The sequence below is a fragment of the Pseudochaenichthys georgianus genome, unplaced genomic scaffold, assembly GCF_902827115.2.
Source record: "Pseudochaenichthys georgianus unplaced genomic scaffold, fPseGeo1.2 scaffold_1047_arrow_ctg1, whole genome shotgun sequence".
In the NCBI taxonomy this organism is placed as follows: domain Eukaryota; kingdom Metazoa; phylum Chordata; class Actinopteri; order Perciformes; family Channichthyidae; genus Pseudochaenichthys; species Pseudochaenichthys georgianus.
In genome coordinates, this window is record NW_027262016.1 from 17,184 (window position 1) to 40,398 (window position 23,215).

Sequence of the window (23,215 nt, forward strand, 5' to 3'; positions counted from 1 at the left end):
TGATCCGTCTGGTCTTTGTGCACACGTTGAAGCGTTTTACTTTCGTATTGGTATTTTCAAAATACCGTTTCTCAATCTCGAGGATTCTGGCTTCCAAGCCAATATTTCAAGGATGCTACGTCATCGAGTGCCGCCGAAGGACTGTTGCGATCTCCAGCATACTTGGAATTCCACCGAGGCCGCGTCCTTGGTTTGGGGGAAATTTCGAGGCATGGGTAGACTTCGCGCCCTTAAAATCCCCACAATGCTTTGCGCACGGACCAATTTCAAAAATCCTTGCGGAGAATAGAGGTTTCTCAATACTCAAAGTTCCCCTCCTCGAGACTTGGAGCCGCCCACAGGAGATGCGAGCGGAGGACTGAGGAGGGGAGCCGAGGAGAGAGGAGGGGAAGCAGCAGGCGGTTAGAGAAATGAGAACTCCTCTCCTCTGAGCGGTCGTTTTAAAGAGACGTCCATCAATGATGACAGGAGGCACAGCAGCCCTCTGTCTGATGGACAGATGTGTTCATGACCACTTATATATTTACTTTTAATTCATTCACAGTGCGGTGTAATGAGATAATAACAGGCTACAGATGCGGACATATACACACACACACACATATATATAAATATATACAATTTCAGAATCAAACAAGTATGAGAGCACTCTCATAATTGCAACTCCCTCCTCTACGGCATCAGCACTACATCCCTCAGTGGACTCCAGCGTGTCCAGAGCGCAGCCGCCAGACTCCTCACCCTCACCAAGTCATGGCATCACATCACCCCGGTCCTCAAAGGACTCCACTGGCTCCCCGTTTCACACCGCATCCACTACAAACTCCTGGTCCTCACTTTCAAAGCCCTCCACCATCTGCCCCCCCCTCACTGACCTCCTCATCCTCTCCCGACCCCCCCGGTCCCTCCGATCAACCTCAGCCGGTTTGCTTTCAATCCCCAAGGCCAAACTCCGGAGCTTCGGGGACAGAGCCTTCTCTGTGGCAGCCCCGAAGCTCTGGAACTCCCTCCCCCAATACCTCCGTGAGTCTGAGTCCCTCACCCCGTTCCAGTCCCGCCTCAAACCCCACCTCCATAAGCCCCCCCCCCCCATCTCAACCAACTTCCTCCTGACTGCTTTTCTGTTTTGTTCTGTTTCTTTGTTTTTGTTTTGTTTGTCTACCCTCCCTCCCAAATGTAAAGCGTCTTTGGGTTCAAGAAAAGCGCTATAGAAATACAATTTATTATTATTTCGAGCTATTTTCCAAAATCCTGTGGAGAAATCCCATTGCTCTTTTGACGAGGGAACTCGAGGAACCCATGCGCAGCTTACTTCCGGGTAAATACGTCATCCCTGCACCGCTCTGTGGCTCTGATCAGAGCTATTAAATGGCTCTGTGGCTCCGATATAAGATAAATCATGACGCCCGTATACAAGATGGCGCCGCGAACGTAAACAACAACGTGAGGTCGGAGCTCCGTAAAAACGAAGCTTTCTCTGCCGCCTGACGCTCTATTTAACAACTTTTAATTATACCGTTTTTGAAGAACAGAAATATTTTTTTCTGGCATCACAATAACATTTTACGGGGGAAATCTACGTTTTGGTATGAGGGCACACTCCGACAGTAAGAAGGCCTATATTTTGTTGTTTTTAAAACCTCCAAACTCTCCCTTTTCTCCTGAAGAACAACACAAACTGGACTCAAACAATAAGCAGTGCAAAACAAGCTAACCTTTTTATTTCAGTGATAATAAGTACCATTTCAGCTTCATTGTCGGGATTACTTTCAGTTTTAAGCAGTTTAGGAAACAGAGAAAATAAGTTCTTCGTCTCTTGTCCTCAAGACGTGACACCAGAAACCATCGAGAACATTCAATTAATCCACAAAGAAAAAAAACCAGAGCGGGACATTTAAAAATAGAACAAAAATAGAACAAAATCATAAAAATAATCCCAGTTTTTCAGTTGCAATACCTGAAGTGAAAATGGCAGATAAGACATGACAGCATTATACAGCGTGGCAGCCCGAAAACCCCCAGTTCAGACAGTTTAATATTTATATGCTACAAATGCTAAATATTCATGAAAAAAAAGTCCCTAAATTGACTGAAATTAGACTGAAACAAAAAGGTACAAAGTGTGAAAAGCATCCTTCCTCTTTACAAACAGGACCATGGCGTGAGCTGGGAATTTAAATTATAATATGAGCTACCTATGTTCAGAAGATTTTCTTATTTTCACCTCAAATTTAAATTAAATAAATCCGGTATTTTTTGTTTTCAAACGTTTTTGGAAATATCCTTTTTACACTCTCTTGCAGTGCGTTTTTAGAAGTTTGATACGAAGCTAGCAGCTATTAGCTTAGCATAGCACACAGTTATTAGCTTAGCACAAAGTAATTAGCTTAGTTTAGCACAACGTTTTTTAGCTTAGCATAAATTTGAAATAGCTAAACCTGTTTAAAACGATTAGTTGATTGACACAACAAATATTTAATGCAAAAATGTCTTTAAATGCTACCTTTAAGTTACTAAATCCAGAGCTTTTCTCTGATATCATATTGAAGTGAATATCTTTGGTTTTTTTTACTGATAAAACAAGACATTTAAAGATATCACCTTTTAATTTGAGAACTAGGATGGACACTTTTTTTGAATTTCGTACCAAAACTGAAATGTTAAAACAAGATTTAACGAGGAAGGTTACATCCCGGACTGTTTCTTTGTTGTCTCAATCCAGAGAGTTGATTTTTTATCAACCAGGAAGTAGTCTGGTCCGTAACCCTTCCAAAACAATTTTTTTTTACATTTCCAATTGTATACAGGTTATACAGTTATATAAGATATTACGTGATGATTCGAGGCCTTAAAAAGGGAAGTTTCACTCAAAAATAAATTGAATAGTATGGAACTAGATCGCTTGTGGTGCTCCAGGCGCCAAAAAAGTACATTCGAAAAAGTGTACTGAATAAATAATAATATTTCCAATACATCAAATCACAAAAAAACAACGTTTTTTTTAAAACAGACTTTTCCCTGTTTCCAGTTTTTGTGCTAAGCTAAGTCGAGCTAACCGGCTTCCTTTCTGCAAGAAGTGTATTTCGAAAGAATGTCAATTAATTGTTTTAAAATAAAAAGTTTTTTTAACACCCATAATAGTTTCAATTAAATTCCCAGCTTACAAAACACATGTTGGCATCTCAAGCTCCTGGAGAGAAGAGGGAGAATCTTCATAAAGACAGAGTAGTAATATCTATCTTTTAATCAACCTAATTTCTATTCTGCAGAATGAGACGATTAAACGTGTGTGTGTGTCGGGCTCCGAAAGCGTGTTTAAAAGAGAGAGAATGGACAACAGCGGGACAGAAGAAGTCATCCATTTGGGATTGATGCAAAAAGCCGAACAGTGATTTACAAGCTGATCAAAAGCCCTTTTAAAAAAGCCAAGACCATAAAGTTCGGAAAAACAAGTCAAAGTATTTACTATTTTAAGGTAACGCTGAGGCAACAGATGATGTCAGGATAATGTCAGCTGTATTATTAGAGAAGAAATATGTAATCGAGGATTATCTTGGAAATGGGTCTGAAGAATGTCAACGTGGGAAACTTTAAGATACTTTTCATGAAATGACATGTTTTGTTTGAGGATTAAAAGTGGACAAACTGTGAAGTAATTTTAACACGTTTAGTCCGAAACAAAGGCCAAATGAAAGTGGAAACAAACAAACACCGTGAACAAGGGCGGACAACAATATAAAAAACAGTAAAAACTAAGAGAAACGTGTGTGTGTGTGTGTGTGTGTGTACGAAGGTTAGATTTGGAGCACCTGTGGAGAGAAGGCGTCACGCAGCCACTTCCCGTTGTTGTTAAATTAACATTTTTAGTGTTTGTATCCCGAGGTGGAAACATCTGGAAGTCTCCAAAATCAGTTTTCCTCCCGATTTTAGTACGAAAAAAAAAAATCCACAACGTTTTTTTTTTTAAGCTTCAACAGTCGGGCTTTCGGGAGTCAGTTTGCGAAGCCCCAAAAATGTCGTTTTTTAAAGTTTAATCCTCTTCTTCCTCTTTAGGTTGTGTCGCAGCTGCAGACCTGGGTTCAGAAGAACTTTAGTTGAATATCTTTAGATCTTTTTGAGGAGTTGTGTGGCAGAGAAACCTAAATATTTCCTTTTACATCGCACAGAATATTTAAAATACTCAATTGAGCACTTTAAAACAAATGCTAGGAAATGTAATTCAGGGATCCTAAATTGATTTATTGGGGAATATCCCTCGATTGTTTTGCTTTCAGTATACCAAAAACATCCATATTAACAATTAGACATTCGAGCTGGCTGCTTACAAGGTGACTTCTTCGTGGTTTTGGGTAATCTCTATCGTCGATCATTCCTTTGTTTATGCTTAAGGACGTAACGCAAAGTTTAAAATGTTTTTTTTTTGCAGAATTATTGGCGATTAAACTCAATATTGTCAATTTAATTAAACTAATCGGTATAAAATGTTGTTGCTGACCCTTTTAAACTCGACTCATTTGTGGATTTGGTATACTTCCTAGGTTGATTAGTCGTACACTTCTTCCGCAACTTCTGCAAAAGCAAGGTTTAAAGTCGTGCTTTTGACTTATTTCTGTGCCAAGTTTTAAACGTTTTTACCTAAGTAGCGTACAGTCCGGGTTAATCCTAGTCTTTGCACAAAGACATCTGCATGTTTTAGATCTTAGGAGTTTAAAACCGACTCTTTTTCTGCACCTGCACATGAACCAAAGAAGATTGATTGAGCCCTGACTAGTGTTCCTGCTCCAGGTCTGCAGAGCGCGGTTCTTTCCGTTAGAACGTGGGCTGGTCGAGGGAAATTGTAGAAATCGACTATCTCTGGACGTTTCTCCACTTGCACGTGAACCCTGATCAGTGTTTCTGCGCCAGGTCTGCAGAGCGCGGTTCTCTCCGTTAGAACTTGGGCTGGTAGAGGGCCACGCGGCCGCTGAGACACCCCGAGGCCAGCTGGCAGTGCGTGGGGGAGAACTTCGTGGTGAGCACCACGTCGCTGTGGGAGTAGAGCGAGCGGATCTCCCTCAGCACGGAGGTCTGCACGGGCAGGCAGTCGGACAGTTCGCCGCAGCTCTCGTCGAAGGCCAGCAGCCGCACGCCGTAGCCGTACGGGGAGCAGATGAGCCGCCCGTCGGGGCTGAAGCACAGCTCCTTGATGTAGCCCCGGCCCACGTTGGCCTCCTCGATGTAGTGGGTGAGGCGGAGCGAGCAGCGGGGGGAGACCAGCGGGCGGGAGGGGGCGCCTTCCTGGAACTCGTACACACAGGTCCACTGGAGAGAGGGGGGGTATAGAGCACGATGTAAGACATTACAGAAGCTTTAGGACAAAGTTTCAAGAAGAACGTTAGTGCTCTCCTTACCGCGACTCCTTTTAGGGGAGATTTAAATTAAATATGATCATTATTCTTGTTTATCGGTTAACAGCAAAGCATGTGTAAATGTAGCCGGATTAGATTAGGCTTTTCAACACAAGGCAATTCAAAGGGCTTCACAGCAAAAAACACGCATGTAAAACATTTAAAACACCATTTTAAAAAGTCAAAGGAATATATATAAAAAAGCTGGTATAGAATAAAAACAAATATATAAAATGTATAAAAATACGACTGAAAAAATGAATAATGATGAAGTTGCATAGATCGAGATCAGGGATGGGCAAATATTCCCGTGCTCTGATTGGTCAGCTCGCCCACTCTGTTCTGATTGGTCCACCACCGTTACAGCGGAACATCAGATTATGTGTTACAATGGCGTTTGTTAGCAACCAGGAAACGACACCAGTGAGGACAAACAGACGGGGATGCCGCGCGGGGTCTGGGGGCCGAGCTGGCGGGACGTTGCGGGGCTCGAGGAGCGGACGGTGTGAGCTGGGTTCTGCTGGCTGCGTGGGGTCTGCGAGACATCGCGGATGGGGGTGCTGAGGGGGCTGCGGCACCCCCATCCGCGAGGCTCCACTAGCGCACACACATGTCCCGTGCTTTCCAAGAGTTTAAAATAGTTTGATTCCACTGTTAAATAACCCGTTCAATACAAACATGAAGATGAAAGACTTGGCATATTTGTTAATAATTGCATACAATACATGGAATGTGTGTGTGTGTGTGTGTGTGTGTGTGTGTGTGTGTGTGTGTGTGTGTGTGTGTGTGTGTGTGTGTGTGTGTGTGTGTGTGTGTGTGTGTGTGTGTGTGTGTGTGTGTGTGTGTGTGTGTGTGTGTGTGTGTGTGTGTGTGTGTGTGTGTGTGTGTGTGTTCCAAGTGACTCTGCGGCCCCCTGGTGGCCAGTACATAAATGACGTGGCCCCCACCACCATCCGAGTGGCCCATCCCTGCTCTCGATGCATTAGCAGGTATCTAACTTCAGATGAGTAAGCACGAGGATGTTCTGGTACCTCCTGGTCGTCCATGTTGCTGGAGCAGCGGATCAGCGCCGCCCAGCCCTTCGGGTGCAGCTGCAGGGACGTGATGCAGTTTCCCCTGTCCCTCTCTCCGGGGATCTCCGGAGTCAAAACCTCCAGACTGTTCCTGGGAGACAGACCTGAGGGGGGGGGGGGAGGAGGAGGAGGAGGAGGAGGAGGAGGAGGAGTTTTCATCAATATATCCCAGGTCTCAGATATATACAGAGCCTGTCTCTGATTGGCTGAAACAGCAAACAGATCATTGCAGCATTACCCATAATCCCCCCTGTTTCCAAAGTGCTGATTCTCTGTCTGTTACTTTAGATGAAAACAAGGAGCCCCTCCCCACGCCCCTCTGAGAAACTCAATGGAGCTCTAGAGGAGATTCAGGTGATAGGGGGGGGGGGGGTTACCTTGTTGCTGATTGGCTAATGGTTACACGAGACAACACATCGTTATGACATCATCAAGTGGCCAAAATCTGATCAGCTCATTTTCAGACAGGTTTTTATAGAAATGGATCAAAAAGAGAGAAAATCTTTGTTCCTGAAACTTTCAGAGTCTCTTTCCACAGAGGGGACACATGTTGATATAGAAGAGACATGAAGAAGAGGGGACACATGTTGATGTAGAAGAGACATGAAGAAGAGGGGACACATGTTGATGTAGAAGAGACATGAAGAAGAGGGGACACATGTTGATGAAGAAGAGACATGAAGAAGAGGGGACACATGTTGATGTAGAAGAGACATGAAGAAGAGGGGACACATGTTGATGTAGAAGAGACATGAAGAAGAGGGGACACATGTTGATGTAGAAGAGACATGAAGAAGAGGGGACACATGTTGATGTAGAAGAGACATGAAGAAGAGGGGACACATGTTGATGTAGAAGAGACATGAAGAAGAGGGGACACATGTTGATGTAGAAGAGACATGAAGAAGAGGGGACACATGTTGATGTAGAAGAGACATGAAGAAGAGGGGACACATGTTGATGTAGAAGAGACATGAAGAAGAGGGGACACATGTTGATGTAGAAGAGACATGAAGAAGAGGGGACACATGTTGATGTAGAAGAGACATGGAGAAGAGGGGACACATGTTGATGTAGAAGAGACATGAAGAAGAGGGGACACGTGTTGATGTAGAAGAGACATGAGGAAGAGGGGACACATGTTGATGTAGAAGAGACATGAGAAGAGGGGACACAGTGTTGATGTAGAAGAGACATGAAGAAGAGGGGACACATGTTGATGTAGAAGAGACATGAAGAAGAGGGGACACATGTTGATGTAGAAGAGACATGAAGAAGAGGGGACACATGTTGATGTAGAAGAGACATGGAGAAGAGGGGACACATGTTGATGTAGAAGAGACATGAAGAAGAGGGGACACATGTTGATGTAGAAGAGACATGAAGAAGAGGGGACACATGTTGATGTAGAAGAGACATGGAGAAGAGGGGACACATGTTGATGTAGAAGAGACATGGAAGAAGAGGGGACACATGTTGATGTAGAAGAGACATGAAGAAGAGGGGACACATGTTGATGTAGAAGAGACATGAGAAGAGGGGACACATGTTGATGTAGAAGAGACATGAGAAGAGGGGACACATGTTGATGTAGAAGAGACATGGAAGAAGAGGGGACACATGTTGATGTAGAAGAGACATGAGAAGAGGGGACACATGTTGATGTAGAAGAGACATGAAGAAGAGGGGACACATGTTGATGTAGAAGAGACATGAGAAGAGGGGACACATGTTGATGTAGAAGAGACATGAAGAAGAGGGGACACATGTTGATGTAGAAGAGACATGAAGAAGAGGGGACACATGTTGATGTAGAAGAGACATGAAGAAGAGGGGACACATGTTGATGTAGAAGAGACATGAAGAAGAGGGGACACGTGTTGATGTAGAAGAGACATGGAAGAAGAGGGGACACATGTTGATGTAGAAGAGACATGAAGAAGAGGGGACACATGTTGATGTAGAAGAGACATGAGAAGAGGGGACACATGTTGATGTAGAAGAGACATGAGAAGAGGGGACACATGTTGATGTAGAAGAGACATGGAAGAAGAGGGGACACATGTTGATGTAGAAGAGACATGAAGAAGAGGGGACACATGTTGATGTAGAAGAGACATGAAGAAGAGGGGACACAGTGTTGATGTAGAAGAGACATGAAGAAGAGGGGACACATGTTGATGTAGAAGAGACATGAAGAAGAGGGGACACATGTTGATGTAGAAGAGACATGAAGAAGAGGGGACACATGTTGATGTAGAAGAGACATGAAGAAGAGGGGACACATGTTGATGTAGAAGAGACATGAGAAGAGGGGACACGTGTTGATGTAGAAGAGACATGAGAAGAGGGGACACATGTTGATGTAGAAGAGACATGAAGAAGAGGGGACACATGTTGATGTAGAAGAGACATGAAGAAGAGGGGACACATGTTGATGTAGAAGAGACATGAAGAAGAGGGGACACATGTTGATGTAGAAGAGACATGAAGAAGAGGGGACACATGTTGATGTAGAAGAGACATGAAGAAGAGGGGACACATGTTGATGTAGAAGAGACATGGAGAAGAGGGGACACATGTTGATGTAGAAGAGACATGAAGAAGAGGGGACACATGTTGATGTAGAAGAGACATGGAAGAAGAGGGGACACATGTTGATGTAGAAGAGACTGGAGAAGAGGGGACACATGTTGATGTAGAAGAGACATGAAGAAGAGGGGACACGTGTTGATGTAGAAGAGACATGAGAAGAGGGGACACATGTTGATGTAGAAGAGACATGAAGAAGAGGGGACACATGTTGATGTAGAAGAGACATGGAGAAGAGGGGACACGTGTTGATGTAGAAGAGACATGAAGAAGAGAGGACACATGTTGATGTAGAAGGAGACATGAGAAGAGGGGACACGTGTTGATGTAGAAGAGACATGAAGAAGAGGAGGACACATGTTGATGTAGAAGAGACATGAAGAAGGAGGGACACATGTTGATGTAGAAGAGACATGAAGAAGAGGGGACACATGTTGATGTAGAAGAGACATGGAGAAGAGGGGACACATGTTGATGTAGAAGAGACATGAAGAAGAGGGGACACATGTTGATGTAGAAGAGACATGAAGAAGAGGGGACACATGTTGATGTAGAAGAGACATGAAGAAGAGGGGACACATGTTGATGTAGAAGAGACATGAAGAAGAGGGGACACATGTTGATGTAGAAGAGACATGAAGAAGAGGGGACACATGTTGATGTAGAAGAGACATGAGAAGAGGGGACACATGTTGATGTAGAAGAGACATGGAGAAGAGGGGACACGTGTTGATGTAGAAGAGACATGAAGAAGAGGGGACACATGTTGATGTAGAAGAGACATGAAGAAGAGGGGACACATGTTGATGTAGAAGAGACATGGAAGAAGAGGGGACACATGTTGATGTAGAAGAGACATGGAGAAGAGGGGACACATGTTGATGTAGAAGAGACATGAAGAAGAGGGGACACATGTTGATGTAGAAGAGACATGAAGAAGAGGGGACACATGTTGATGTAGAAGAGACATGAAGAAGAGGGGACACATGTTGATGTAGAAGAGACATGAAGAAGAGGGGACACATGTTGATGTAGAAGAGACATGAGAAGAGGGGACACATGTTGATGTAGAAGAGACATGAAGAAGAGGGGACACATGTTGATGTAGAAGAGACATGAAGAAGAGGGGACACATGTTGATGTAGAAGAGACATGAAGAAGAGGGGACACATGTTGATGTAGAAGAGACATGAAGAAGAGGGGACACATGTTGATGTAGAAGAGACATGAAGAAGAGGGGACACAGTGTTGATGTAGAAGAGACATGAGAAGAGGGGACACATGTTGATGTAGAAGAGACATGGAAGAAGAGGGGACACATGTTGATGTAGAAGAGACATGAAGAAGAGGGGACACATGTTGATGTAGAAGAGACATGAAGAAGAGGGGACACATGTTGATGTAGAAGAGACATGAAGAAGAGGGGACACATGTTGATGTAGAAGAGACATGGAGAAGAGGGGACACATGTTGATGTAGAAGAGACATGAAGAAGAGGGGACACATGTTGATGTAGAAGAGACATGAAGAAGAGGGGACACATGTTGATGTAGAAGAGACATGAAGAAGAGGGGACACAGTGTTGATGTAGAAGAGACATGAAGAAGAGGGGACACAGTGTTGATGTAGAAGAGACATGAAGAAGAGGGGACACATGTTGATGTAGAAGAGACATGAAGAAGAGGGGACACATGTTGATGTAGAAGAGACATGAAGAAGAGGGGACACATGTTGATGTAGAAGAGACATGAAGAAGAGGGGACACATGTTGATGTAGAAGAGACATGAGAAGAGGGGACACATGTTGATGTAGAAGAGACATGGAAGAAGAGGGGACACATGTTGATGTAGAAGAGACATGAGAGAGAGGGGACACATGTTGATGTAGAAGAGACATGAAGAAGAGGGGACACAGTGTTGATGTAGAAGAGACATGAGAAGAGGGGACACAGTGTTGATGTAGAGGAGACATGAAGAAGAGGGGACACATGTTGATGTAGAAGAGACATGAAGAAGAGGGGACACATGTTGATGTAGAAGAGACATGGAGAAGAGGGGACACATGTTGATGTAGAAGAGACATGAAGAAGAGGGGACACATGTTGATGTAGAAGAGACATGGAGAAGAGGGGACACGTGTTGATGTAGAAGAGACATGAAGAAGAGGGGACACATGTTGATGTAGAAGAGACATGGAGAAGAGGGGACACATGTTGATGTAGAAGAGACATGAGAAGAGGGGACACATGTTGATGTAGAAGAGACATGAAGAAGAGGGGACACATGTTGATGTAGAAGAGACATGAAGAAGAGGGGACACATGTTGATGTAGAAGAGACATGGAGAAGAGGGGACACATGTTGATGTAGAAGAGACATGAAGAAGAGGGGACACATGTTGATGTAGAAGAGACATGAGAAGAGGGGACACATGTTGATGTAGAAGAGACATGGAGAAGAGGGGACACATGTTGATGTAGAAGAGACATGAAGAAGAGGGGACACATGTTGATGTAGAAGAGACATGAAGAAGAGGGGACACATGTTGATGTAGAAGAGACATGAGGAAGAGGGGACACAGTGTTGATGTAGAAGAGACATGGAGAAGAGGGGACACATGTTGATGTAGAAGAGACATGAAGAAGAGGGGACACATGTTGATGTAGAAGAGACATGAAGAAGAGGGGACACATGTTGATGTAGAAGAGACATGAGAAGAGGGGACACATGTTGATGTAGAAGAGACATGGAGAAGAGGGGACACGTGTTGATGTAGAAGAGACATGAAGAAGAGGGGACACATGTTGATGTAGAAGAGACATGAAGAAGAGGGGACACGTGTTGATGTAGAAGAGACATGAAGAAGAGGGGACACGTGTTGATGTAGAGAGACATGAAGAAGAGGGGACACGTGTTGATGTGGAAGAGACATGAAGAAGAGGGGACACATGTTGATGTAGAAGAGACATGAAGAAGAGGGGACACATGGTGATGTAGAAGAGGGGACACGTGTTGATGTAGAAGAGACATGAAGAAGAGGGGACACGTGTTGATGTAGAAGAGACATGAAGAAGAGGGGACACGTGTTGATGTGGAAGAGACATGAAGAAGAGGGGACACGTGTTGATGTAGAAGAGACATGAAGAAGAGGGGACACATGTTGATGTAGAAGAGACATGAAGAAGAGGGGACACGTGTTGATGAAGAAGAGACATGAAGAAGAGGGGACACATGTTGATGAAGAAGAGACATGAAGAAGAGGGGACACATGTTGATGAAGAAGAGACATGGAGAAGAGGGGACACGTGTTGATGTAGAAGAGACATGAAGAAGAGGGGACACATGTTGATGAAGAAGAGACATGGAGAAGAGGGGACACGTGTTGATGTAGAAGAGACATGGAGAAGAGGGGACACATGTTGATGTAGAAGAGACATGAAGAAGAGGGGACACATGTTGATGAAGAAGAGACATGAAGAAGAGAGGACACATGGTGATGTAGAAGAGACATGAAGAAGAGGGGACACGTGTTGATGTAGAAGAGACATGAAGAAGAGGGGACACGTGTTGATGTAGAAGAGACATGAAGAAGAGGGGACACATGTTGATGTAGAAGAGACACGAAGAAGAGGGGACACATGGTGATGTAGAAGAGACATGGAGAAGAGGGGACACATGTTGATGTAGAGGAGACATGGAGAAGAGGGGACACGTGTTGATGTGGAAGAGACATGAAGAAGAGGGGACACGTGTTGATGTAGAAGAGACATGAAGAAGAGGGGACACATGTTGATGTAGAAGAGACATGAAGAAGAGGGGACACATGTTGATGTAGAAGAGACATGAAGAAGAGGGGACACATGTTGATGTAGAAGAGACATGAAGAAGAGGGGACACATGTTGATGTAGAAGAGACATGAAGAAGAGGGGACACATGTTGATGAAGAAGAGACATGGAGAAGAGGGGACACATGTTGATGTAGAAGAGACATGAAGAAGAGGGGACACATGTTGATGAAGAAGAGACATGGAGAAGAGGGGACACATGTTGATGTAGAAGAGACATGGAGAAGAGGGGACACATATTGACGTAGAAGAGACATGAAGAAGAGGGGACACGTGTTGATATCTTTTCCTCTGACCTTCTCTGGGAGCGTGGATCTTGCTCGAGTCGTTTCCATGGCGAGGAGTTCCTGCCGACCGAGACGCTGACGAGCCTCCGTCTGAGCGGCGGAAATAAATAAACTTTTTAATTACAACAAATCCCAATCGAGAGGACAATAACAACAGATGCTCACGGCGAGTCAACGAAGGACTTAAATAATGAAACCAGCCGGTGAGTCTTCATTTTAATATCACGAGACACAACAACAACGTAAACAATAAATGTAATTTTTCGGGTTTCTATAAAAACACCACTTTCATTGCTATTTCCACACAGCTTTGTGCGTATGACAATAAAACCCTTGAGTCTGGAATCTTGCTGGTGAGCGTCTTCCTACCCGAGCTGAGGGGGGTCCTCCGGGCTCGCAGCATGCGGTAGCTGCCGACCTCCAGAGACTGCGTGAGGTCCAGGTCGTGCAGGATCAGCAGGTACCCCGAGGACGTGGAGATGAGCATCTTGGAGCAGTCGGGCGTCAGGCGCATCCTCATCAGGTACCGCGTGTGGAAGAACTTCTTGTGCGGGCAGCCGTCCTCCGTGAACCTGCGGAGGGACAAACGGGAGGTTTGAGGGCTTGGGGTGTCAAACTCAAGGCCCGGGGGCCAAATCCGGCCCGCGACTTCATTTCATGCGGCCCCGCAAGAGCTTGGAAAGAATATAATATGTTTATTATACGGTTACATGCCACTTTACAGAAGCAGGTTGCCCATAAACTACATGTCCCACAATGCATCTCATTTTGTGACATGGTACTGAAGAGACTTGCAATTATTTGCCGTAGACTTCTGCTTTCAGACGTAGTTAATTATGAAGTTATTACCCTATCCGATAATAATCCAATGCAGAGGCAATAATGTAAAATAATACATTATTTTATATATATTTATATCGTCTTAAAGTTACAACCGGCGCTTTGAGTGCAACCATAATGCGAATGTGGCCCGCGATGAAATTGAGTTTGACCCCCCTGATCAGAGGCAGCGTTTCCGCCAGGGGGGCGTCTCGCCGTCATTTGACAAAAAATATATAATTCGAGAGAAGATCGAGTTTTTATCGCTTGAAATGACGAAAAGGAAAAAGGACAAGGACGTCCGTCTGTTGGCGGGGCAAAGCAGTCTGGTGGGATTATTGTCGCCACCAGCAACGCGTGTTCCTGTGACGGAAGGTGTACCGCCGGCGAGCCTTGGCTGATGTATTTGTTTTAGATCCTGGTTCAATATTAAGTGATAGCAATGTTCAAAAAGCTCTTTATTTGTCTCATGCTGCACCTCTCTTCACCCTCCGTCTGAAACCAGAGCCCAGTCTGCTCTGATTGGTTAGCTGCTGGTCGGCTCTGTTGGGATTGGTCAACCGCTTAGAGATGTCCCGCCCCTTCGCCTATCACGTACAAAGTGTTGGAGCGCTAGCCAATAGAAGCACGAGTGTAATCTATCTATTACCTCCGGGTCATATCATCAGACATAACATCAACTTCCACCGCTGTGCTGACGACACCCCGGTCTTCATCAACACACACCCCATACCACCACTACTATCCAAACACCTGCCTGGAGACATCCGGCACCACGAGCAGCTTGCCGAGGCCGCCAGCATCAGCCCCTCGCTTGAAGGTCAGCTCATTCCTCTCTCCTACGTTGTCACCTACCTCGGAGTGAGGTCTGACCCCACTCCGTCTTTCCAAGCCCACACCAAACACATCGCCACGACCTCCTTCTTTCACCTGAACAACATTTCCCGACTGAAGCCCTCACTCGACCGATGGCACCAAAAGACAGGACTAGATTATTGCCATGCACTCCTCTCCGGTCTCCAAATCCATCAACCGCCTGCAGTGGGGTTTGAACACCAACGCTCCATCCACTGCGCCACACATAACCCCCATACTTGCACAACTACACTGGCTCCCAGTCCACTACAGGATCCAGTTGAAGGTTCTGCTCCTCACTTACAAAGCCCTGAATGGACAAAGCCCAAAATACCTCTGTGATAGGCCGCTCAATGAATCGTATTTTAAATCGCAATTACGATTTTGGCGTGCAACGATTACGAAAACAACGTCATCGAAATAAAACTTAAAGTTCAGGGTAATCAACTGTTAAAAACATTCTGTTCACATTTCTTTTTTCAATAAATGGATGTTTTCAAAGTAAATGGATAATCGTTTTCGACCCAAATAATCGAGATTATGATTGTTGCCATAATCTGTGACGTCATCCGCACACAGACATCTCTCCGCTCCGGTTCTTTACATCCCCCGCACACGTCTGCGAGCAACGGGAGACCGAGCCTTCTGCTCATTCGCCTTCGCCTCTGGAACTCCTCCCAGATCAGCTGAGATCTGCCCCGTCCACGAGGTCTTCCAAACCGGCCTCAAGACCCTCTTCTTTCGGCAGGCCTTCCAATAAACTTTGAGCCCGGCACACCTGGAGTACCGCCATCGCTATCTCCGACTTTACTTTTCTTTTTTTTATCCCTCGAATGTTATCAGCGTCCTTTGTTGTGAAGCACTTCGAGATTTGTCTCGGCAGATGAGAAGCGCTATATAAATTAAATGTATTATTATTTATTATTACGTGTTCTGTAATGATGTCACTATATTCAACAGGCGGCTGCGGCTCAGTCGATAGTAAGCTGGACTTTGAATCAGGTTCAAGACACTTCACCCCAAGGTGCTCTGTGGGGATCGTCCTCAGTACTGAATGTGTGGAAGTCGCTTTGGATAAAAGCGTCTAAATGACGTGTCCTGTAATATTCAGTCCAAGTGAGGCGGAGTGTGTGTGAGAGAAACTCCCTCTGCAGGGGACAGAGGGAGTTTCGCCTTTGCAGACCGTTTACATGCACTAAAACCTATAGAACACACTGGACACTTTTTTAAATGAAGTAAGTCAGGAAGGAAGGCGGCGGCTCTCCATCTCCGGCTGGGAGAGCGGAGTGGGGTGGTTGAGTTTCAGGTGCGGTTTAAGGCTGGTCGTATCGCCTGCTTTTGTTGCTACCTTTTTAAAACGAATTCACGTCCGTAGGTTCGCCTCGTTGATTTGGCTTACATCCAAAATATTCCCACACCGGAGATGTGGGAATAGGTTTTGCAACCACTTCCATTTAACTTCAAATTCCCCTCGAGGAAGTCACACGTTGTCTCCTGCTCGTCTCTATATTATTCACTGACCTGAAGTGAGTGCCCTGACCTGGCCGTGCGTAAGCCCCGCCCCTCACGGCGCGCCGGGCTAACATGCTGGTCACATCCTTATGTAAACAAACACGCATGGAAACGGCAATTTATCGAGGTCAGAAAAGTTATCGAGTTCAGTTTTAGTTATCGTACGATTGGTCAATTAATTGCTTATCGCGACTAACTGTGAGGGGGGGGTAGAAACTCCCTTTGGAGGGGACGGGGATTTTAGCCTCTGCAGACCATTTACATGCACTAAAACCTATCGAACACACGAGAGGAGAGGGGAACCTGAAGACAACGTACAATGTGATGTCACTATGTTCAGGAAGTAGACGAAGGAGTCCGATGACTACGCCTAACATCTCGCTCACCTGTTGGTGTCCCACGTGATGACGTTCCCGTCGAACCCCGAGGTGACGAGCAGTTTGGTGTTGGTGTCGTACTCGATGTTCTTCACCCAGCTGGCGTGGCCGTGCAGCGAACACACCTTCGAGTTCAGCTTACGCAGATCCCACAATGCAATGGTGGTGTCGTCGGAGCAGGTGGCGAAGAGACGATTGTCCAAAAACCTGCAGGGAGAAGAAGACTTTAAAGGTCACCTGCAAAATCCACTTCTCCACGTCTCTTCTACATCAACATGTGTCCCCTCTTCTTCATGTCTCTTCTACATCAACATGTGTCCCCTCTTCTTCATGTCTCCTCTACATCAACATGTGTCCCCTCTTCTTCATGTCTCCTCTACATCAACATGTGTCCCCTCTTCTTCGTGTCTCTTCTACATCAACATGTGTCCCCTCTTCTTCATGTCTCTTCTACATCAACATGTGTCCCCTCTTCTTCATGTCTATTCTACATCAACATGTGTCCCCTCTTCTTCATGTCTCTTCTACATCAACATGTGTCCCCTCTTCTTCATGTCTCTTCTACATCAACATGTGTCCCCTCTTCTTCATGTCTCCTCTACATCAACATGTGTCCCCTCTTCTTCATGTCTCCTCTACATCAACATGTGTCCCCTCTTCTTCGTGTCTCTTCTACATCAACATGTGTCCCCTCTTCTTCACGTCTCTTCTACATCAACATGTGTCCCCTCTTCTCCATGTCTCTTCTACATCAACATGTGTCCCCTCTTCTCCATGTCTCTTCTACATCAACATGTGTCCCCTCTTCTTCATGTCTCTTTTACATCAACATGTGTCCCCTCTTCTTCATGTCTCTTCTACATCAACATGTGTCCCCTCTTCTCCATGTCTCTTCTACATCAACATGTGTCCCCTCTTCTTCATGTCTCTTCTACATCAACATGTGTCCCCTCTTCTTCATGTCTCTTCTACATCAACATGTGTCCCCTCTTCTTCATGTCTCTCCGACAAAATCAGAGAATCAGCACTTTTGAAACAGGGCTGAAACAGAGGGGATTATGGGTAATGCTGCAATGATCTGTTTGGTGTTTCAGCCAATCAGAGACAGGCTCTGTATATATCTAAGACCTGTGATATATTGATGAAGAACAGTGTAATAGAGGACCTTTAAGACGTGGAAAGCAGCTGACTGTGTTCCCCTGCACTTTGAATGTAATGTCCTTTCTGCCAGGATGCTGCAGGCGGACTTTACGACCCCCCCCCCCCCTGACGATGATAAGATAAGAGATACTTTATTGATACCAGTTTGAAATGTTTGCATTGCAGCAGCATAAAAAGGCATTGTACATTGACTCAGCCTCTATGGAGAGAGACATCAAGCATGCTCATTTCTGACGTGGAGCTAATCTGAAGTAAACATTGAATACTGCTTTCTGTTCCTCCATCTTGTGACTGTGTGACTCCCTCTCTTGGATATCAGCATGTGAAGGACACTGTCCAGGAACTAGCTGATGCTCTGTATGTGATGCCTGCTTCCATCCTGGAGAGGATCCCAGATACGTGGATCCTGAGGTGAAGCTCAAGCCGGGGACGAGGGATAACAGAAATGTACAGTGTGATTGTTTACCTGATGTTGTTGACGCAGTCCTCGTGAGCCTCCGTCAGAGTCTTTATGTGTCGGGAGGAGATGGGGTCGAACAGCAGGACCTCCGTCTGCTCGCAGGCCACCGTCAGCACCGACCTGAGCACGGACACACGAGTAGATCACACGAGAGGACGGGCTAAGGGATGTCCAGGGCCACGTCTCATACCATACATCTTTCTTATGTTGCTATTGAACTATGTCCTGCACTTACAAAGCCCTACAAAGCCCCCCCCCCCTATCTGGCTGAGCTTCTTCAGGAGTACACCCCCTCTCGCTCCCTCCGCTCCTCCTCTGCTGACCGTCCCCACCCCACGCCTCGTCACCATGGGTGCTCGGGCTTTTAGCTGCACTGCTCCCAGACTCTGGAACTCCCCCCGCACATCCGACAGTCAGACACCATCACCATGTTCAAATCCCAATTAAAAACCCACCTGTTCAAATCTGCTTACTCACTGTAGTGCCCCCATTATATCTCCCATTTGTGTCCACTTGACTGTCTCCTCATGTTCTGTTGCCTATTAGCTTTTATTTTATTTATTTTTAATTTAATTATTTTTTTTTTTTTTTTTTTTTTTTTTTTAATTAAAAGTACGGTGTTATTGGGTGTCATGAAAGGCGCCTAAAAATATAATGTATTATTATTATTATTTTATTTTGTTATTATTTTAAGTATGTATGATGCTGCATGTCTTTGTTGTCTTTTCTGAATGTTCTGATTGCGCCTTAAAAAGGAGTAGCTTTACTCTTCTCGTTGTATAATGACAATAAATGCTTCCTATCTATTCTATTCTAATCCGCAGATCTTCGTATCGTGGTTTTCAACACAAACAGCTCCAACAATGCATAAACCCACAACAACAACTTAGATCAATTATATATGTACGTATTCATCGATGGCAGACTAAAGGAGCGAAGTACACAGGCACACAAGCATGATTATGTTGGGCTACTGCACGGATAGATACTGTATAGCAATTTGCTCAGAGAAATGTAAGAATGCCTTTAACATATAAGAACATGGTAAACATGGCTAGTCCTCCTGACACCGTCTTCTTCGAAGTCTCTCCAAAAGACACCGTTCGTTCTGTGTCTCCGTGATTGTTTTCTATCAACTCCTCGTCCTTTGCATCCATTCTTAGTCCCACGCTTCCTTGATGTCAGTTAAAATATATTTTTTAGTTAGTTTGCAGTCAATTTTAGTCATTTTTCATCTAATTTCTGAAATGTAACAATTCTAAATAGATGTATTGTATGTCTTTGCATCAGTTTATGGTTGTTTGTAGAAGCTATTTGTTAGTTTTTTTTTACTCTTTAAATTGGATTAACTTGAGTTTTGTGTTTTTTCCCCGTGACTGCGAGGTGAAGCGAACCTTGCTCCAGAGAGATGGAAGCGGCGAGGATGAATTTAATAATGCATTCAGGCACTTTCCAGGAAACGGCACTGGTAATACATTCAGAAAGTACCCCGTCTGCATAACTCTGGGTCAAAGGCATAATATCATCTAACGCAGTGGTTCTCAACTGGTGGGTCGCGGACCCGCTTCGAGTGCAAATGTATGAGTGAAGATTTTTTTTTTTTTTTTAAGTCAAACGTGTATTACTTTTACTTCTGTCACGTAGTGATCATCTTCTCAATAAAACATCTTTGCTGATGTTTTTTTCGAGTCTTCTGGCCAATCAGAATCAAGATTGTTGCCGGAAGTCCCCACGGAGAATAACTTTGCGGTAGAACTATTCTTTATACATCCAGGGCCGGCCCTGACCAATTTGCCGCCCTAGGCAAGATTTTAGCTGGCGCCCCCCCCCCCCCCCAAATGCAGACACTCACTATGATTCGCACGTGCACGGTTGTGGCATGACCACAAAAACAAAGATATTGACACAAGATGTGTGCAACTGTATTTAGTTTCCTATCCATTTGAACATGATTTAAGTGGGGGGGGACCTCACCTCCTCTAGGGGGGTCCGGGGGCATGCTCCCCCGGGAAGACTTTTTTTTTAATATTGAAGTTAAAAGCATCAATCTGGTGCACTTTGAGAGCAGCATTAGGAGCTCTATGGAAACATCTCTCAACACCCATATGAAACAGAACTGGAAGCAGATTTTCTTTTTCTTTATGGATATTTTACAAATCACTCTCCTTTCAAACTGTATTCTAGTTTATTAATAACAACTTTTTTGTACTGTCAGTATTTTATACCTGTTTTTCACCTGTTCTCTTATTTTTTTATAACTATAATGATCATATAGAGGCGTGCCTTTACCTCACTGAGCTGAGGTTATCAGAGCCTCTCAGTCTTTCAGGAGAGAGCTCTCTAAAGCTCCCCCCCCCCCCCCCCCCGCGGCCGCTTACACAGTAAATTCCAATGTTAAGAAAAGCACACAGAAGCTGTGTACGTTTTTTGGGAGTTTGATTTATTTTAAATGAACACAAATACAAAATTAAAACCTATAATTGCACACTAAAACCATTATTTCAAAAAAAGAACAATTTCACATAAACCTCTGGTTTTTACTGGGGCTGGGGGGTTCAACTTGATTTGGGGGGGGGGGTGCCATAGTTTATGGGTGCTGTACGCAATATAGGCGTAGTTCTGTTAGTATAAGATAATAAGAAGTACTTTGTTGATCCAAAATCGGGAAATTGTGTTGTTATGAAATAAAAAAAATATATATATTTTTTTATTTCTAACTTCTTTTTTTTTTCAATTTTCGGCGCCCCCTATGGGTTGATGCGCCCTTAGCATTCGCCTATACTGCCTATGCCGAGGGCCGGCCCTGTATACATCCATGGGTACAACTTCAGATAGAAATGAACACATGATGAGATATGACCCCCGGTCTGATGACTGACAGGTCACAGAACAATGGCGGCTATCTACCCTTAAAAGTAATTCACACAGACTCCTCTTTGCTCTTCTCTCTGCGAGGAGCAGCAAGCTGTCAGAACTAAGTGACAAACAAACAATGGCATAAAATATTATTAATATGTCGGGTAGTAATAGATTTATTTATTTTCTTCTCAGAGTGTACCAGAATCCCCCCGGACCCCCTGCTGGGGATGGGTTTACAGCATGTGTGCCTTTGTATACAGTTCATCTTTGATTCCATCATCTCATTAAACCTTTAGTTCTGTGAAGGGATATATGCACTGTACTTCACTTTGATTAATATTGTATGCTGAAAGGAGTATATGTTACAGCACGATTTTGTGTTTCCTTGTTGTCGTTTGGGATCTATTTCCAGCCGCTTCACATCTCTGTGTAGTTGTTTTGGGTCATTTGTAGTCATGTGTGCTTTCTGGTTGACTATGGTTGTGGTCATTATTTGTCGTTTTGAATCTAATTTTAGACATTTCACATTTCTATAAAGATGTCTTTTGTCTGTTTGTAGCTGTTCGCTAACTTAAGGTGTGTGTTTTTGGTCATTTAAAGCATGTCTGTGGTCATTTAGAGTCTGTTTTTGATCGTGTTGTGCTTTTTAGTTCCCCGATCCAATTTCCTTGACAGGTGAAGAGATCCCTGGATGATGTGAACCCAGAGACATGGAAGCAGTGAGGATGATTACACCAGGCTCTTCCCGGGAAATTGCATAGGGAAATTAACCCAGGCATTGTTAATAAACTCAAAAAGTAGCTTCCCTGTCTGCATAACTCGGGGTTAAAGGCCCATAATACCCTCTTACCCGTCGGGGGAGTACTCCAGGTTGAACACCGCTCCATGGGTCTGAGTGCTCAGGTTCACAGACTCCGCGGCCGGGTTCATGGAGCAGTACAAACTGGTCATTGTCCGGAAGTTATCCCGGGCAGGGTCCACAAACACCCCCCGTCTTATAGTCCTGCTCTGCAGCCAGGAGAACACACTGTTGCCGCTGCGGAGCTCCGCGCTTGCCGCCTCGCCGCTCCCTGGCTGCGGCGCGGTGGACGCGGCAGGATCGCAGCGCGCCTCTCCTGCTGACGCCGTGGACCTCGCTCTGCGCTCCGGCCTGATCCCACCGCTCCCCGGGGGCGAAGGAGACACTGTCGGTGCGATTTCATCCTCCGCATCTGAGTCGTCCAGGTCGGGGTCCTCCTCTTTGTCGCTGGAGCCGCTGTTGGGCCTCTCCTCCTCCGCCGCGTCCTCGCTGTCGCTCCGGTGCTCCGAGCTCATTGTCGCCGCTCCAGACCCCGCACAGGCGGCGGTGTTTCCCGGGAAAAAAGCTGCCTGACTCCGGTCACCTATGGAGCATGAAACCGTGTTTTTTACCCAGTTTTATGGTGCCATGTTGGGCGATTTTACCCGCACAGGCTGCTGAATTATATGTTGGCAGCACGGCGTCAACACAAACACGAATCGACACAAATGCAACCGGAAGAGAACAGAATTCACCTTCAAAATAAAACTACACACTCGTTTTTTGTCTACCTTTTTAACACGAAACACATCAAATCAATATGTTATAAAGGCTACTCCTTATTTTATTATATAGCACTGATTTAGAAAGTGAAATCAAGAACTAAATCATCAATTTGTATCGATACATGTTTTAAGTTGAAGGGCCCCGGCAGAAGTTGAATGTGTTTACTCTAACTAACTTAACAGTTTAGCTTTCACCAAAACAAACGCAATAATTTGCTAAAGAAATGACGAATTTCCGCTTCCTTGTCGATTTTCAGGTGCATGCGTAGATTGGTTGCTGCCACCTGCTGGAAAAATACTGTACTCAGATCATGTACTTGAGTAAAAGTTGAAGTACCAGTGCAAGAATACTTACAAGTAAAAGTCCTGCATTCAAAATGTAACTGTAAGAAGTAGAAAAGTATTCTCATCAAAATATAGTGAAA

The 23,215-nt window shown here is 44.7% G+C and overlaps 1 protein-coding gene across 1 annotated transcript; it reads right to left on the bottom strand.

Annotated features, from left to right (window-relative positions):
- Window positions 1-1,696: 1,696 nt before the first annotated feature.
- On the bottom strand, window positions 1,697-22,723 carry wdr32 (WD repeat domain 32). Its single transcript, XM_034076811.2, has 7 exons — window positions 22,078-22,723; window positions 18,375-18,488; window positions 16,757-16,954; window positions 13,554-13,756; window positions 13,194-13,274; window positions 6,419-6,564; window positions 1,697-5,301 (listed from the first exon to the last, which is right to left on the bottom strand). Exons 1-7 carry the CDS (start codon window positions 22,539-22,541, stop codon window positions 4,930-4,932), a joined length of 1,578 nt encoding a protein of 525 aa, XP_033932702.1. The 5' UTR covers window positions 22,542-22,723; the 3' UTR covers window positions 1,697-4,929.
- Between the last annotated feature and the right edge of the window lie 492 nt (window positions 22,724-23,215).